This window comes from Panthera uncia, chromosome F1, assembly GCF_023721935.1.
Source record: "Panthera uncia isolate 11264 chromosome F1, Puncia_PCG_1.0, whole genome shotgun sequence".
Classification (NCBI taxonomy): Eukaryota; Metazoa; Chordata; class Mammalia; order Carnivora; family Felidae; genus Panthera; species Panthera uncia.
The window spans coordinates 61,967,650-61,985,659 of NC_064813.1; the positions used below are offsets into that span (position 1 = coordinate 61,967,650).

Here is an 18,010-nt window from a genome sequence, read left to right on the forward strand (position 1 = left end):
AATGTCGGCATTGACTGTTTCCAGTTACTAGGCGTATAGGTGATTTTAATGATCTCTTTTGCTTACCTGTATTTTAATTTTATGCAAAGAATATTAGTGTAGTAAAATAATTTACCTAGAGATCTTGATTTCCTTTTGGAAATAAGTTGCTACCAGGAAATTTATAAATAGATATACATTATTCCCATAAAAATGAGCATGTGAACAGGAAGAAGAAATGTGAATGGCTAATACTCTGAAACTCTCTAATTCTAAAGCACCTAGTCTGGCATAAAGTAAGCCCTCAATAACCTAGTAATTAGGTTATTGCATTACTATTCCTTATTATTATAACACTATGTGCGTGTGAAATCTGATTGTGGGACTATGAAATGTATCCTAGAAAGATATGGAAACTATACCGAGAAGGAAGCTGCTAAATCCCAAATGCAAGGATGCTGTTCAAGGAGGCTGTGCTAGCGTCCCAGGAAAATGAGGCCGCTCCAAGGGCACCCACCAAACCCTCAGGGGAGCTGTCGGTTGTGTTTCGAACCTGCCAGGATGGCTTCTCTGAGAGGGTCATGTCCTGCTGGTAAATATAGGAGGACCTCAGCAACAGGAAGTCAGCAATCTCTCCTGAGGATTCATCTGAAGCTTGGCTTCCTGAGAACAAGTGTTACAAAACAAAGCGATTGTTTTCTTTGCCATCAGAGGAAAAGAAAGAAGACATGGAAACCAGAAGATGTGTTTGCTGAGAGTAGTCAGTTTTTTTTTTTTAATTTTTTTTAATGTTTATTTATTTTTGAGAGAGACAGAGACAGAATGCAAGTGGGTTAGGGGCAGAGAGGGAGACACAGAATCAGAAGCAGGTTCCAGGCTCCGAGCTGTCAGCACAGAGGTCGAACTCGGGGCTCGAACTCACGAGCCGTGAGATCATGAACTGAGCCGAAGTTGGAAGCTCAACCGACTGAGCCACCCAGGTGCCCCAAGAGTAGTCAGTTTTAAGTGGGACACTCACCCTATACTCCAAATCTTCCCTCTCCTCCACCTCCTTCCCATCACCACCTGCCCAAGATTTGTATCGCTGGAAAGAAATAGACCTGTCTACACTCCAACCAATACGGCCTTTAAAAGGGAAAGGGAAAGTTGTTTTTATAGTATTTTATTATAAAAGGAACACATGGTCTGTGTAGAAAAATAAGGAAGGAAAATGGAAAGCACCCATAATTAACGCCATGACCCTGAAACAACCACTTTTAATGTGTTGGCCAATGTTAGTCTGTTTCATCATTTCTGAAATTGTACATACTTCCATAATGTTTCTCATGTGCCTGTGACATAAATATTTCCCATGTTGCTACAATCTCTTAATAAATGTAATTTTTTATCTGCCGTGTGGATGTATGCAGAAGAGTCTCGATGGTGAGAAGGACAGAGTCACAGAAGGACTCACTACAGTCAGTTATCTGGGGCCGTATTGTCTTTGAGGACAGGGAGCTTCAGGATTCACACAGGTCGCTCTGGAAGAGTCCTTCTCCTTCTTTGGAACCGCAGCAGCCTCTTGTCCTCCCCAAGGGGAGTTCAGGCCAGGCAAGAATTCTGATTCTCCGATTCTGGCCCCTCTGATTCTCCTCCCCCGGTCTCAGGCAAGACAACGGAGATTAAATGTGGTTCTGGTAATCCGGCTCCTCTGCTTCTTCCTCTATGGCTTCCGGATGCAAGAGAAGTGAATAGGTGATGGCATTCTCAGCCTAGAGAAAGCAGAAAGGAGAGTCACAGGGATGGAGGCAGCAGAAGAGGGGGGAGAAGGAGACGGCTGGGACGGCTCACCTCAACTTTGGCGGCATCTTCAGCATCCGTGAGATTGGCTGTGGGCAACAAGAACAGAGATCAGCCAGGGCACTGTTGCAGAAGAGGACCTACCACACTGCCGCAGAGGCTGCAAAGACAAAGCCCGAACCAGACCTGCAAGAAGGACCTGTAGGCCAAGAGCTTCGCTCACCACCCAGGCTCCCCACCCTGGCCAAGCTGGCAGAAGGAGGCAGTCTGTGCCGCGTGCGTTTCAGAGAGTGGCTGACTTTTTCTAGAGGCAAACTGGCCAGCTTGGGGGATCTGAGAACCGGGGAAGAGCTGGGAGCTGTTCAGTATCACAGGGAAGTCAAGTCCAGATTTTTGCCAACCCCAGGAGACCGGGGGTGGGGGTGGGGGGCGTCTGGGCATTGGCCAGATGCCCTGCATCTTGCTGGGAACTCTCAGAAGAAGGTGATGCTCCCTGACGTTAAAGGGAAAGAAAGCGCAACGGTGAAAGCGAGGGAGGGAAAGAGGGAAGCAAGCAAATCAGGCCAGTCGGCTCCCTGGTAAATCGCTAAAACACACCAAATTCCCACATGTGTTTTGCCAAAAAGCTCACTTCGCCAGGGCGGGAAGTAGCCTCAGTATCTGCGAAGCAGCATTCCTCAGGAAGGGGCTGGAGGGTCTGGGACAATACGTTTAGTGTCTCCACTCGCCCTCTGAACACAAAGAGTCTCTGTTCGCCATGCTGCAAATTCTGGGGCAAACCTCTTCCCCAATTCTCCTTCCAATACATTTCTCAATAATCCCAGCAACCTCGCCAGCTGATGGGAAACAACCAGCCTCAGTGCCTGGCTGTGAAATGAATACTTGTGGAATATATTTATGCCGGTATGGACAGAGCCAGACCTCCAGGTGGCTGTCCCAGTTGTGCTGGGGCTTTATTCTACATCTGCTTTGGCCTGGTGTGGGCTCAGGCCCCACGTCCCCGCGTGACCTGGCCAAGAACGCAAGGGCCTTGCTCAAAGCACAGCGGGACGAACGCCATTTTGCTCAAGCTCTCGAATCTGTTGGTTCTTTTCTGAGTCACACTCCTGCCGTCTGACCCAGAGTCCTCGAGGGCCTCCTGTTCTTCTCTTGCTGCTGCTGGGGAGCCCCTCGAGAATGTCTTGGGTTCCCTCATGCTCCAGCTAAACTACAGTCAGGAGGTCGCCTCGAATACTCCTGTTCCTACCTCAGCCGGGGGTTGAATGGCCACTGACTCTCAGAGTGTCAGGCCTGGAAGGGCTTCGAGGTCATCCAGGCCACTCCACTCCTGTCCTCAGGGAGGTCCCTGCACCCCCATGGTGGGGAACATTCAAGATTCCACCTGATGATGATGACAGAGCTAGGACCACGTCCATGTTTAATAAACTTACTCAAGTGGGCATCAGAACCAAGCTTTGCCCACAAGTGAAGCTCACTGGTGAATGCACCCAGTCCTCTAGAACTTTCTCAAGCCCAGATCTCCTCCTGGTGCCCCACCCTTACCCCATCACTCCCAGAGACTCCTCACCATGTCCTGGGAGTATTCCCTAGGTCTCCCCCTCCTTTCCTCTCAATCCTGTTTGTCTCAGTCTTACCACTTCTAACCTCTGTCCCGTGCCAGCTTGGCCAACCCCCACAGAGAGGCCCAGATATCTCTTATTTCCTGCTCTGGAAACGTTCCCAGCGTTCCTGGCTCCGAAATTCGGACACGGCCCTCCCCTCTCTATCTGGGACAGGTGGTCTTCTGCCCCTCATCCCCCGTGAGGTCCTCTTGAGGCCCAGGAGTTAGTCTCAGAACTGACCAAGCGATTTGAGCCCCTGTCCTCCTCCCGCCGCCCCCTCCCTCTCCTGCGCTCCCAGCTGAACTCACACAAGCCGCTTCCTGCTGACTCCAATCCACCTGGCAGCCCCAGGCAGGGCACCTCAGGCCCCCAGGCGGGGAGCTGCACTCACCTGGTTCCTCAGGGAGGGTCTCTCCCATTTCCCTGTGCTCAGGGTATCCTAGGAGAGCCAGGGGGGAGGGGGGGTGCATAGAAGGTTAGTAGGACTGTGGGCTGGGGCCTGAGTCCTGGGACAAGGACCCAGGGCAGGAATGGATTAGAACCAACACAGACCCCTCCCCCACAGAGACTCCTCCGCACGCCCTGGCTCTCCTGCCCAGGCCCTGCCTGTAAAAGGGCCTGGTCCAGAGAGACAGGTTGGGCGCTTGGGTTAACCGTGGCGTCTCCTGGGACCGCCAGAAAGGCCCCTCCGAGGCATCTTTCTCAGGCTCGTTCTGCCTTTTAAAAAAGCACTACTTTCTCCCAGTCAGTGTCTCTCTCCACATCTCCGCATTTGCTTGCCATCAGTGACTGAGGTGCAGGCTTGCAAAGTGCTTTGAGAGGTGTTAGTAACAGTCTTTCCTCCTCTCAATGGCTCTGAGTCATTTTCTGCCTTCTTCCCCTGGGTGTCTTCCGACTTCCTCTCCAGCAAGCCGGCTTTTCCACGTGATGAACAGCGACGATTTGCCTATTAGATCTCTATGGCACCTGCCCTCCTCTCTCAGCTCGTTTGCGTTAGTGCTAAGCGGGAAGGAACTGGTTTCCAAGGGCCCAGAATCTTCAGCGCACCCATCAGTGAACGGAAGGCTGCCTGGCAAACTGTGCTGGGTGGTGCTGAGGGGAAGTGAGCGAGGAGTTACGGTTACTTCCCTCCTGTGGTCTTGCCATCCTCTTTGGAACACAGTTTCGTTCTTTAACGTGGCCTCCGCGGTCTGCGTGACCCGGCCCTCGTCCATTTGCCTGCCTGACTCAGGCCTCCTTCCTTCGTGCCTTGCAATTCATGGCCTCAGTGCCTCCAACTGCCTCCAGCGCCCTCCTTGCCCTTCCCTCAAGTCCCAGCCCAGCTGCAGTGTTCCCCATTTCCATGTCTAGAATGCTCTTCCGGCCCACTTGGCCTGGCTAACTGCTCCCCTCACGTACGGCCTCCTCCATAATGACAACGGCTCTTACTTGCGTGCTGTTTGCTAGGTACTCGGCACCGTCGTGAGAGCTCAGCCTCGTTTATCCTCCTCCAATCCTGCGAGGTGGGTTCGATTAGCGTCCTCACTTTCCAGATGAAGACACGGGGGCCCAGAGGTGGGGAATAACTCACCCAAGCCCACAAAGCGGGGGAGCCGTGGAGCCGAGATCTAAACTCGGGTGGTCTGGCCCCACCACGTGTGCGTGGGTCACTACATGTGCCACCGCGTCGCGACAAAGCTTCTCTGATGGCTCACCGCGTGCTGCCTCGTGTGGGCTCTCGTGTCCTCTGAACCCATAGCCTTTGCAACTCTCTACCATTGCTTTCATCCCACCCAGTTGTAACGATTCGCTTGTACTTCTGCTGTTCCCACATCTGTCGTTGCCACTGCATGGTGAGCTCCTTGAGAGCGGAGCTCGGACTTAGCCTCCCCTGCCTAGCACGGTGCTGTGCACGTACACAAGTTCGTTCGAGCCTTGTTGAATGAATGAATGAATGAATGAATAAAACGTGGGTTGTGGGGACACCTGGGTGACTCAGGAGGTTAAGCACCTGACTCTTGATTTCAGCGCACATCATGATCTCACGGTTCGTGGGATCGAGCTCCGCACTGGGCTCTGCACTGACAGCAAGGAGCCTGCTTGGGATCCTCTCTCTCCCTCTCTCTCTGCCCCCCCCTCTCTCTCTCTTCCTCTCCCTCTCTCTCAAAATAAATAAATAAACTAAAAACAAAAACAAAACAAAACAAGGGGCTATGTCCGAATTACAAAGATTCTCTTAGCCCCAAGAGAAGGGTTCTGGAAATGTTTGGGGTTAGGGCGTTGGCCAAGTAGGAACTGATAACAAGAGGAACCAAGAGAAGCCACAAACCTGAAGTCTGCTTTTGCCTGTGGCGGAACCAGGCCACAACGGCAGCAAGGATGGCCACGGCAGCAATGCCAGCGACCGCGACCGCAATCATCACCGTCACTGAGGAGTCGCTCCAACTGGACCCTGAAGAGGAGAGACTTCAGGACAGGCGGTACTCTCCCACCTCCCACAGTGCTCAGGGCTTCTCCCCGGGAGCTGCTTTGTGTCTGGGTCCCTTGCAGATGCTACACTCACTTCCTCCCCCACCTCCCCTGAATGGGGTTGCTGTGGCTGGATGTGTGCCTCCCCCACACCAGGTGCCTCCTAGAGGCACACGAGGGCCTGTGTGGGGGCAGAGGGAAGGGCTCCTGTCAGCTTCAGGGAGAGAAGGGAGGGGGGCCTGAAGCCTTCCTTGGTGGGAAGCACCGCCACTGGACCCAGCAAGACCTTGAACTGTCGGGGACACGCCATGCCTTGGGGAGCAAGCCAATGTACATGGCACGAGAACTAAGAAGAACCGAAACCCTCAGTTCTTGGGGACGTCCAGGAGCTCAAGGAACCTCTGCACCAAAGAGGGAGCTCTGTGCCATTGCTGTCCTTAGTAGGCGCCTGCATTTTCAGCGGCACCCAGCCTTTTCAGCTGGGACCTGAGGCTGAGGGCTCTGAACCGTAGCCCCTACTGCTGCCCCTTGGCCAATATTTATCAAGCCCCCCCGCCCCGTGCCTCCCCCCTTTGCCTCAGCGCCCAACTGTTTCGGCTGTGGCATTTCTCAGGCCCCCGAGTAGGCCCGTAGGACCTCGGCCATAACTGTCCAGCCCCCAGTCCTCTCTCCATCCTGATGGGGCTCCCACCTTGGACGGTGATGGCCACGGGCTGTGACGCCTGCAGACTCCTCCCTATCAGTCCCGTGCAATGGTACTCGCCGCTGTGACTGAGGTTTGCCCGTGGGATGGAGAAGGTGGAATTCATGGGGGAAAACTGCTTGGATTTTCCATTCTGGAAGAACGTGATCTTGTACAGAGGCTTGTTCCTCCAGCTGTGGCACCTCAGCACGATGGGCTCCCCCTTCTGGAACACCAGGCTAGGGGTCTGGAGCACCAGCCAGTCTGAAAGACACAAAGGGACCCCAGGACCCAGCAGGTCTTGACTCAACTCTGAGACCCACCCTGTCCTTACTGGTGGGACACAGTGTGTGGAGGGAAGAGCTTGAGATCGCAATCCAGCGGCCCTGGTCTCCAAAGCTGGCTCCATCATTTGGGAGCTCGGCAATCTTGGGCCTCTTCTGGATTCCTCAGCTGTGAAAATGGATGACGTAATACCACGCATCTACAATAGTTTCTGGCACGTAGTAGGTGTTCAGGATACGCCCGTCTTCTCTTTCCTGTCCTGAGAGAGGGCAGCTACAGCCCCGTCCTGCCCAGGAGGCCCTAGTGAGAAGGATACAAGAGACCGCACCCAAAAAGGGGGGGGGCGCCTGGGTGGCTCAGTCAGGTAAGCTGTCGACTGCGGCTCAGGTCATGATCCCACAGTCTGTGAGTTCGAGCCCCGCGTCAGGCTCTGTGCTGACAGCTCAGAGCCTGGAGCCTGTTTCAGAGTCTGTGTCTCCCTCTCTCTCTGCCCCTTTCCTGCTCATGCTCTGTCTCTCTCTCTCTCTCAAAATAAATAAACATTAAAAAAAAGAAAAAACAAAACACCAAAAAAAAAGACCCCAGGATGCGGTCCCTTCCTTGGGGGAGCGATGGGAGAGATCCAGTCTGACCTAGGAGGTAACATGTGAGGGGACACGGCAGCGACACGCATCTTCTGGGAGAGTACGAAATCATGGACATGAAACAAATATTAGTTTATTTGGCGTATGTTGGTAACGTGGAGTTTTACTTCAGCGGGGTCTTTGCCTGAAGGCAGCAGTGTCATGGGCGGGGCACTAGCCTGCTGCGTACCCCTTCCCCCCCAATTTTCATCCTTTTACCGAAGAAGAAAAAAATATTTAGTAATTTTGTTGTATAGGGAACAGAGCCTATGAGGGATATTTGTACTCCTGACCTCAGCCCAGGTACTCCTTTTCTTTTCTTTTCTTTTCTTTTCTTTCTTTAATTTTTATTTTTGTGAGGGAGAGAGAGAAAGAGAGACAGAGACAGAGCATGAGCAGGGGAGGGGCAGAGCGAGACGGAGACACAGAATCCCAAGCAGGCTCCAGGCTCCAAGCTGTCAGCACAGAGGCCGACGTGGGGCTTGAACCCACGAAGATCATGACCTGAGCCGAAGTCGGATGCTCAACCAACTGAGCCACCAGCCACCCCACTCCTTTTCTCTAAAGCCAGAGGACAGAGCTGAGCACGAGTTGGAAAGAGAGGTGGAAGAAGAGAGCAGAATTATAGGGAGGTAGGGGTGGAGGGGGGTGGAGGGGGCGGGAAGAGTGACAACAGCCAGGCGCGGGCCGGCCCCAACCAGAATGAGGCCAACCAAGTCTCTACACTGGCTGGTGACCCTGCCGCGGTTACAGGAAGAGATACTCAGTACCCAGGTGGTGCCCCAGCTACAGCAGGAAATCTGGGCACAGAGGATGACACCAAATCCTGCTACTTGGGTCCCACCAGCTAGAAAAGCCTACCCCTCCTGCTGGGGAGACACGTTCCACCCACTTCCTCCCCTTTCCCTTCTGCAGATTCCTCCTCTCGGAGAACCGGGACCCTGGCTGGACACTGCACTCCAGGGTGAGGCCAGGCGGCCCTGGTCCCCTGGACTGACTGCCTCTTTCAGAAGATGGGACGAGGGTAGGCAGGAATGCTGAGACTGTCAAGCTTTTAAAAACTAAAGTAGAGGGGCGCCCGGGTGGCTCAGTCTGTGGAGCATCCGATTCTTGGTTTCAGTTCAGGTCACGGTCTCGCGGTTTGTGGGATCCTGCCCCGCGTCGAGTCGGGTTCTGCGCGGACAGCTCAGAACCGGCTTGGGATTCTCTCCCTACTACGTCTCTCTCTGCCCCTCTCCTGCTCACGTGCTCTGTTTCTCTCTCTCTCCCTCAAAATAAATAAACTTAAAAAAGTAATAATAATAAAGTAGAGCCCAGAGAAAAAGCCAAAGCTGCTGCCACGTGGCCCCAGCAACCGATTCCTGCACATCTCTTCCCTGTCTAGGTGACTGGCCCTTCCTTCCCTGCAAAGTCTGTGCTCGTACCAGGTTTGGACATGAATACTGGGGAGTGTCCTCCTCAGGCTGGGTTGCGAGCGGGCCACCTGAGGTCTCCTTGAGCACATGGGTCTTGGGGCAGATCTTGAGAGCAGGGCCCAGTTTCATGTTCGCGGTCCCCATATGTTCTTCGGGTAATCCAAGGGCCTTTCTGTCAATCTGGGAACGAAAGTCCTCTGCAATCTTCTGGAAGCCTTGCAGAGAAGGCGCACACAGCCCCTCCCTGCTCCAATGGCTGGCTGCGGATGCACTGGCGGGGGGGCTGAGGGGGGCTTGGTTGAGGGGGATTGTCTCACCTCCTTCCCTTCCTGGAGGGACAGGGACACACAGGTCAAGGCCCTGCCGGTCCTCAGAGCTTTCCCTCCAGGCCTGTCACTTCCTGCTGGGCTGAGAGTGGGCCGTGGGGGTGGGGTGGGCAGCAGGCCCCATGCTTTTGAGGAAAATTCGGGAATCAGGTGAGGGAAAGGGACGACAGGAAGAGTAACAGGGACGGTATGCATCTCAATTGCCTGGTGGCTTTTCTTCAGGGAGAAACTACTGTTTTGCCCGGAGCTTTGTATAACCGGTCCTCTGTTTAGCAAACATCCTTTAAGGCCTGCCCTTGTCAGGGGCTGGAAATGCAAAGATAGTTAAAACACAATTTTCAGGTCAAGTTGCCTGGAGGGCAGGGGGCAGGGAAATGCTGGTACCACCAGGACCCGGGGAAGGAGGCATAATTAGCCCCCAGGAGCAGATGAGGAAACAGGCCCGAGGGCAGACCGTAGCTCGGTGTTTACACGGCTGGTAATGTCCAGGCCAGGGACTCAGCTGTGGTCCGTCTGCGCTCCGTGACTGCTACAAAAATGGGTTTCTATGCAGTCAGAATTTCCTTCTGCTTCTCTCACACCCCGGGGCTGCTTGTTTGTAGCCCTCGTAAGGTTCTCGCTCAATCAGGAATCTCTTAGGAACACACACCGAGCAAAGGGGGTGGGTGAAAAGGGAAACAAGTGGAGAAAACAACTTCAAACAGCTCACGGCGATGCTTCCCAGTAAACAGGCCACCTCGCTTCCCTAAAAAACCTCTGTAAGCAGATTCCGTCTCTCCTTGCCCTCCCGGACCGTCCCCGGGGCCTTCCTCCACTGACCGGAAAACACATCCAGATACACGGGGTCACTGAGGCTGGTCTGGTCCGTCTGGCACGCGTACTCCCCTCTATCCTTCTCGGTGGCCTTAAAGCTGTAGTTGGGCCGGACCTGCGTGGGGATGGAGCTCCCATTATGGAACCACCGGATGGAGTGGTCCCCGGCTGTGTGGGCCCCCTGGCACTTCAGAGTCACATCGTCCTCCCGGAGCACGAGGATCCACGGGGGCTCCAGGTCCACCACAGCCTTCGGGAGACCTGCTCCGGGGCAGAGAGAAGGGGAAGCATGAGGAAAAGGGGCCCCAAGAGCCTAAGCGGGCCCCGAATTTCAAGCACCTGAGGTCCCGCTGGGGACATCAAGCGTGGAACCCGGCCCAGAACCGTTCTGCAAATGTAGGCAGCTCCTTTTACTCCTACACCCTACCGCAGGGGCCCCTGGGAAGCCAGGTCCCCTCAGAGAGTGTCGCCGTTCCTCGGAAAGATAGGGCAAGAGGTAAGAGAAAGGGAGAAGGGGCAAGGCAAACATTCTGGAAGTGTATCTCATGGGGGGCCATCCAAAGCAGGTCTTTCTTTCTTTCTTTCTTTCCTCTCTTTCTTTTCTTTCTTTCTTTCCTCTTTTCTTTCTATCTTTCTTTCCTTTCTTTCTTTCTTTCTTTCTTTCCTCTTTCTTTTCTTTCTTTCTTTTCCTCTCTTTCTTTCCTTCTTTTTTCTTTCTTTCTTTCTTTCTTTCCTCTCTTTCCTCTCTTTTTTTCTTTCCTCTCTTTCTTTCTTTCCTTTCTTTCTTCTCTTTCTGTCTCTTCCTTGTTTCTTTGTTCCTTCCTTCCTTCCTTCCTTCCTCTCTCTCTCTCTGTCTCTCTCTTTCACACACACACACACACACACACACACACTACACATACATGCCCTTTTGGAACTCACTTTCCTCCCCTGTAACCTGAGGCATGTGAACACTGTGGATAAACTCTCTGCAGAGCTGGATGAAGACCGTGGGAGCATCTGGTGAAAGTGTCAGGCATGAGGCAGACATCAGGTTTCCGTTCGGACCTGATGTCAATCTTTATCCCTTAGACTAGACCTATCCTCACCCAAGTTCAGTGGAGGCTCTGTGGCCTCAAAAGGATAAAGAAAGAGAGAGAAAGGCTGGGGTGGGGGGGGGGCAGTCTAGGGATCCTGGGTTCAGTGCCCCAGGAAGAACCTCCGCCTCCCCCCCCGGGGGGCCTGGGACCTGGGGAGCTTAGTGGCAGAGAGAAAGAAGGCCCTGCAGAGTTTGCTTCAGCAAGCTGCACCCAGGGGTCTCTCCTATTTCTCTCCAGGGAAACAGGCCCTGAAGCCCTCAGATACACCCAAAGTGGAAAATTTATCAACACACGGAGACATCCCAAGCAGATGATGGGATTTTGTATGCAGCTGAAACTAAAATTGTCCGGGCTCTTGATTTTACTTGGGGAGAGGAAGGTGCGAGAGAGACGAGTTACAGCTCACCAGCAGGGAACCGGAAGGGCTGAAGCCACCTATGCCCCCAAGGCTCCCCTGCTTCCCTGGGAGAAGGGGAAAGAGAAAGGAGGGGAGTGGGCGGGGCATCTTCTGGGAGACTCCACTTCAGTATGGGGTTACTGGTGCATTCAGGGCACCTCCAGATGGGGTGCTGGGAGTAGAGGAAGAAGGTGGCTGGGGGAGGGAGAGGATGTGGGGGGAGCACTTACCAGGTGTCCCAAGGACTGGACCTGTAAGAGAGAAAAGCAAAGATCAGCCTGGAGTTTAGATCTGATGATTCATCATTACAAAGCATCCCCTCAAAAAAAAAAAAAAAAAAAAAAAAAAAAAGCCCCCTATGCAAATCCCCTTAACTTCCTTACCCTTGGCTGTCTCTGTATTGTCCCTGTCTTTACTGGTTCAGCTGTGTGTTACTAAAATCACCTACACAAGCAGGCAGATGGATGTTTCTATAAATTTGCGGTCACCATATTCAAAAGGACACTGAACTGTCATTCTGAAAAATTTTTTTAAATTTTCTTTTTTAATGTTTATTTTTGAGACAGAGAGAGAGACAGAGACAGAGACAGAGCCTGCGCAGGGGAGGGGCAGAGAGACAGAGACACAGAATTGAAGCAGGCTCCAGGCTCTGAGCTGTCGGCACAGAGCCCGACGCGGGGCTCGAACCCATGAACCCCATGAACCGCGAGATCACCACCTGAGCCAAAGTAGGGCGCTTAACCAACTGAGCCACCCAGGCGTCCCTCAGACAATTTTCTCCAGTAAATTTGCTCTGCTGCCCAGTAACACTCATCTTTTCTCGCTGCCAAAACTTCCCTGCTCTCTGCCTCGGAACCCTTCTCTCCTAAAGCCCGACTCCTTCCTCCGTAATTCACAGAAAACAAAAGCTGGTAGGAAACCTCACGCCTTCCCCCAGCTCAGTCTGCACCTCTGTCCAACTTCCTTTCTCCCTGTTCTCTGGGCAAAGCCTCCCTGCGTCTCTCCCTGGTCCGTCTCCAGGCTGTGTTGTCCTCTCTGTCACCCTGGCAAGCATTTCCCTCTCTCTGTTACTCCCACCCTCTTCTGCATCATCAATTTCTCCTTCTCAGCCGGGTCTGGCCCGTCAACGTAAACATATCCCAGGATCTTTCATTAAAAGAAAAAAAAAAAAAAAGCTTCTCGCTTGATCCCACATGCAATTCTAAAAGCGTTTCTCTGCTCCCTTTCAGAGCCAGATTTCTCAAAAATGTTTTTTCCCCCGTGGGCCACCCTCGTTTCTACTCCTTCCATTCACTGTTTCGTTCGCCGCAGTTTGGACTCTGCCGTTGCCCGTTCGCTCTAACGTCTCTCTCCCGTCCTTCCCCGCGAAATTGCACGTCTTCACTACCTACCCAGTTAGCCAAGCCTGAAAACTGCAACTCACCTCTATTCCCCTCCTTCTCCCAAGCCCCCCACCCCCTTTCACATCAGTGAATCTTGTTGATTCTGCTTCCCGCTTAGGCCTGGAGTCTGTCGGCTTCACTCCGTGCCCGTGACTGCCGTGCAGGTTTAGGTCACCACCAGCTTTTTTCCACCTCCTAACTCCTCTCCTCACTCCTGTGTCCCCCTACAATCCACTTCCCACAGAAAGGCCGGAGTTATTTGTAAAATATCACATCCGGGGCGCCTGGGTGGCTCAGTGGGTTAAGCGTCCCACTTCGGCTCAGGTCATGCTCTCGCGGTCCGTGGGCTCGAGCCCCGCGTCGGGCTCTGTGCTGACAGCTCAGAGCCTGGAGCCTGCTTCGGATTCTGTGTCTCCCTCTCTCCCTGCCCCTCCCCCATTCATACTCTGTCCCCCTCTCTCTCCCTCAAGAATAAACAAACATTAAGAAAAATTTTAAATATCAGATCAGAGGGGCGCCTGGGTGGCTCAGTTGGGTGAGCATCTGGCTTTGGCTCAGGTCATGATCTTACGGTTTATGAGTTCAAGCCCCAGGCTGGGCTCTCCACAGACAGCTCGGAGCCTGGAGCCTGCTTCGGATTCTGTGTCTCCCTCTCTCTCTGCCCCTCCCCTGCTCGTGCTCTCTTTCTCTCTCTCAAAAATAAATAAACATTAAAAAATAATAATAAAAGTATCAGATCGTATAACATCACTCCCCTGCTTGCAAGCCTTCAAGGGCCTTCCTTTGCTCTTGAAATAAAGTGTACATCTTTATGAGGCCACACAGGGCAAGGGCTCTGCTCCCCTCTCCCCTCCCATCTTGAGGCCCTCTTCCCCTACTCACTGAGCTCCTCTTTAGATTCCTGACACTTGGGGCTTTTGTGTAAGCTCATCCCTCTTCTCTAGACCTACTTCCTTTTTCTCTTCCAATGGCTAGATCCTTGCTATGCTCAAAGTCTCAGCTCAAGGTCACCTCCTCAGAAAATACTTTTCCTATCATCCTGTTTAAGTGAGCCGCCCTCTCTTCTTCCCCACAAGGATTTTTCTTATAAGAGTATCCTGTTTACATCTTCACGGCCCTTTCCAATTTATATTTACGCCTCTGTGTTTGCTTACTTGTTGTTTATATCTCCCAGGAGAATGTAAGCTCAAAGAGGGCAGTAGCCGTATCAATTGTATTGGCCAAGGCTCTGGAAATCGCTTATTGAATGAGTCTAGGTGGGAAATAAGAGGGGCCACAGTCGTATTGACAATGGGAAGTGAAGAAGATACACACACGAGAGAAATTTAAGAGGCAGAACCGGGGACGGTGGTAATGTAAGCGGATGGCTAGGAGAAAGTTACTCCCGTTCGCACAGATATATGTGTTAGGAGGAGGTGTGCATTCGTAAGGCGAAGATGTTAAGTTGAGTTTGAGTATGTTTTGTTTCTGAGCTGGCATATCAATGTGGAGGCGTCCAACCGGCAGGTGGAAACACGCAATTGTAGTTGATACAAACAAGAGGGATGGGTTTGGAAGCTTTGACGTAGAGGTGAGAGCTAAAAACCAGTGTGGGACTGGCGAGAGGGACAGTGCGGGACAGGAGAGCAGATAAAGAAGTAGAGCCTACGAGGAGGGGAAGAGGAGAAACAAGAAAAAGATGAGAAGAGCAGAGAGAAGTCATCGGCCATTTATTCATTCCACACTCAACAAATGGTAGGGAACACACCCTCTGTAGAATCATTGTAAGGGAGACAAAGACCGCGTGCTTTAGGTCAGGAAGGCCGTCTGTCTTATTCATTGGTAAATCCCCAAGTCGTAGAACAGGGCCTGTACATAGCATTTATTTAATGTTTCAACAGGGCAGTTTGTGGAATCTGTAGAAATTCTGCAGGAAACGCAATGTACACATTGCCTGGCTGTAGAGGAAGATCCACTTGGGGCAATGGGAACATGGTTAAGAGGGTAGAATTGGGGCTTTACTGGGGCGCCTGGGTGGCTCAGTCGGTTGGGCGTCCGACTTGGGCTCAGGTCATGATCTCACCGTTGGTGGGTTTGAGCCCCGCGTCAGGCTCTGTGCTGACAGCCTAGAGACTGGGGCCTGCTTCGGATTCGTGTCTCTCTCTCTCTCTGCCCCTCCCCTGCTGGGTGCTCTGTCTCTATCTCTCTCAAAAATAAATACACATTAAAAAAACAAAGAACAAAAAAGAAGGGAGGCTTTATTCAGTAGAGCAGCACTGGAGGCGTTTCTGAAGTGCCAAGACTCAGCTGTGGCCGTACTTGAAGAGGTCATGGCCTCAGTGTAAAGCATGGATTCAGAGTAGAGGAGACAAGAGACTCGAGGTGGGGTCAGAGGCCGTTCTAAAAGTTGAGTGATCGAGTGACGAAGACCTAAATGTGGTGGCCCAAGGAAGAATGGGAAAAATGGACCAAACCCTCGGTGACTTAGCAAAAGGGCAAACGGGAGAAAACATCAAGTGTCGTCCAGGTGACCTGCACGTCAGTAGCACTGTCAGCAGAGAAGCATAGCCCCTCTCCAGGCCTGAGCTTCCCCCTGTGAAAAAGGAGACCGTCCAGTGCCCTTTTGACATGCTCTGCCCCTTCAGTCCATTTTATCTTGCTCCTGAGGGAACACCCTCTCTTTCTCACCTCCACCCCCTATCCCGGTATCATTCAGCACTGAGGGCCGAGGGCTCCCGGAGATGCCCAGATTTCATTATCAGTCAGAGTCCCTGACTTGCGGGGTCTGGGGCCATCCTGAGGTGTATTTGAGGCTGGAAACTCTAGCAGTTGAGCTTGGGGAGACAATCCCGGCAATAGAGCTCCCCTAGTTGGTCTCCCCCGACTTCTGCCCAGCCGGCACCATCAGTCTTTGGCTCTCCATCTTGGCCTAGGACTCTGGCTTTCTCCACGATCAGACCCAGGACCTAGCCCCGCGCGTGTGTGCAGTACAAAGAGGCACGCGTGGTTTCTCTGGTCCTACGATGGGCGATTCCAGAATTGTCCAGGTTGGGTGTTCTCTGAGCCCCTGTTCCCTGGATAACCCAGACCCTCTTGTGCTCCTTCCCAGGGAAATCTGACACATGAACAGAAGAGGCTTCTGCTGCCTGAAGTGGTTTCAGGGGCACAGAGAATGGCTATTGCTTCCTCCCTACCTCTTGTCTCAGACAGCCTTAGCCCTCCCGCCTGAGATCTGGTCCCTGGGAAACACAAATTTCTAAGGAAGGGAAACGTGCTGGCCACTCATTAGTCACTCAAATCTAGGTCACTGGACTTTTCGGGTGTAATGAGTGGCAGAGCACCAGTGACCTGACTGCCCCGGGGATCCTGGGCAAAAGACACTAAAAACAACCACCAAAACTGCCAGTGTTCTTGTTTGCCAAGGCCAGCCGGGTTGTCCGAGTTTGCTCTTCATCAGCGGGCCTTCACCCTCCTCGTTTCCTTGATGGGCTTCCCGTGCCACCCCTCATCCTCGCCCGACCTCTGCCCAACCAGGGTGGCAGCAGCTGAGGTAGGAAAGTGCACCTGCCTCTGGGGACCCGGACTCACCCAAGAAGAGCAGAGCTGTCCACAGTAGCATGTCGCCCAAAGGGGGGCAGGGCACACACTCGGCTCGGTCACTCCGGGCAGCAGGGAGGGGGCGGGTTGAAGGGATCTGCATCAATTCCTGGCACACGGTGGCCCTGGCAGCACCGGCGTGGCAGTCCCAGACTTCTCTCGAGGCCTGACCGATTCCACCCGGGGGGAGGACAGACCAATTCTGAAGTCCCAAAGAGGAAGTGAAAAGAAATGTTGTTTTACCATAGGCCCCTCCCCTTCCACCCTTTTTCCTCTCAACCGTTCCCTCCCAGAAGATTCGGAGCTTCCCAGAATGGATCTGGCTCAGCCCAATTCCAAATTCACAGAAATTTCAGCAACTGGGAAACAACTTCTTCCTCTTCTTTTGGGACACAGCCGGGCTCAGCCTCTGGGAGCAAGAGGGGAATGGCCACCCAAGCTCAGCTCGGACCCTCCTATCTGTTCCCAGGTCTTTAGAAAAAGCAGTGGGAAAGAATGTGGAGTCAGTCTTCTCTGACTTCTAGTTCCATTTGGAGGCCCAGGCGCCCACCATCATTCGATTTTCTTTATTATCCAATCCCTGACTCACTCCTGGATGGTGGAACAAGAACAAAGAGGTGTGTCAGGTGGAATCAGGATGATGATCCCCGTCCCCTTATTCCCCTTGGACATGCGTTCTTTTGCTCGTTCCTTCAACAGGGATCTTTTGAGCACCAAGCTGTGCCCTGGTTCTTTATCTTTGCCACCCTCGTTCCCATCCCTGTCCCTGTCACTATGGCCAAGCAGCGCGGGCCTTGGAGCTAGATAAGTCTAGTTTTGAGTGCTAGGTAGCTTCTCAGAACCTCAGATAGCTCATCTGTAAAAACGAAGGTAATCAGGGGCACCCGGTGGCTCAGTCGGTTAAGCGTCCGACTTCGGCTCAGGTCACGATCTCCCGGTTCGTGAGTTCGAGCCCCACATCAGGCCCTGTGCTCACAGCTCAGAGCCTGGAGCCTGTTTTGGATTCTGTGTCTCCCTCTCACTCTCTGCCCCTCCGCTGCTTGCACTGTCTCTCGCAAAAATAATAAATAAACATTAAAAAAGAAGAAGAAGAAGGTAATCAGGACTACCCTTCAAGCAGAATTTCCCAGCCTCAGTACTTTTGATATTTGGGGCCAAACGGTTCTCACGGGGAGGGCCTGTCCTATACATTGTAGAATAATTAAGAGCACCTCTGGCCTCTACCAGCGAGATGCCAGGGGCCACCCTAGTTGTGAAAATCAAAATGTCTCTAGACTTGGACAAATGTTCTCTCAGAGGCAGAGTTGCCCTGGGTTGAGAACCACTGCATCCAAGGTTCTTTTAGAAGAGAAATGAAAATTGGAGGGCTAGCCAAGTGCCTGGTGCATCATGAGTACCCAATGAAGGCTAGTTTCCTTTTCTTGCTTTCTATCACCATCCTCATCACCGTTTCATCCCCAGAACATAAGATTCTCTTCTCAGGGCTCTTTCCTGGGGCCTCTTTCCCAAATGCCCTCACAGGAAGCAAGCTTTAATACTCAAGGAAATAACACCGTCACACCTCTTCTCACACCCGTAATTTTCAGAAACCTCAACAGCCTCGGCCCATCAGCTGCAGGCTTTTA

At 52.7% G+C, this 18,010-nt stretch overlaps 1 protein-coding gene across 2 annotated transcripts; it reads right to left on the bottom strand.

Moving 5' to 3' along the window:
* Nucleotides 1-709: 709 nt before the first annotated feature.
* On the bottom strand, nucleotides 710-16,683 carry LOC125925565 (low affinity immunoglobulin gamma Fc region receptor II-like). 2 transcript variants are annotated; one of them, XM_049634612.1, is made up of 8 exons: nucleotides 16,377-16,683; nucleotides 11,658-11,678; nucleotides 9,958-10,212; nucleotides 6,499-6,753; nucleotides 5,668-5,790; nucleotides 3,751-3,798; nucleotides 1,810-1,847; nucleotides 710-1,730 (listed from the first exon to the last, which is right to left on the bottom strand). In XM_049634612.1, exons 1-8 carry the CDS (start codon nucleotides 16,486-16,488, stop codon nucleotides 1,641-1,643), a joined length of 942 nt encoding a protein of 313 aa, XP_049490569.1. In that variant the 5' UTR covers nucleotides 16,489-16,683; the 3' UTR covers nucleotides 710-1,640. The 2 variants fall into 2 exon arrangements, with proteins under 2 accessions (XP_049490569.1, XP_049490570.1); XM_049634613.1 differs by lacking the exon at nucleotides 3,751-3,798.
* Nucleotides 16,684-18,010: the final 1,327 nt, after the last annotated feature.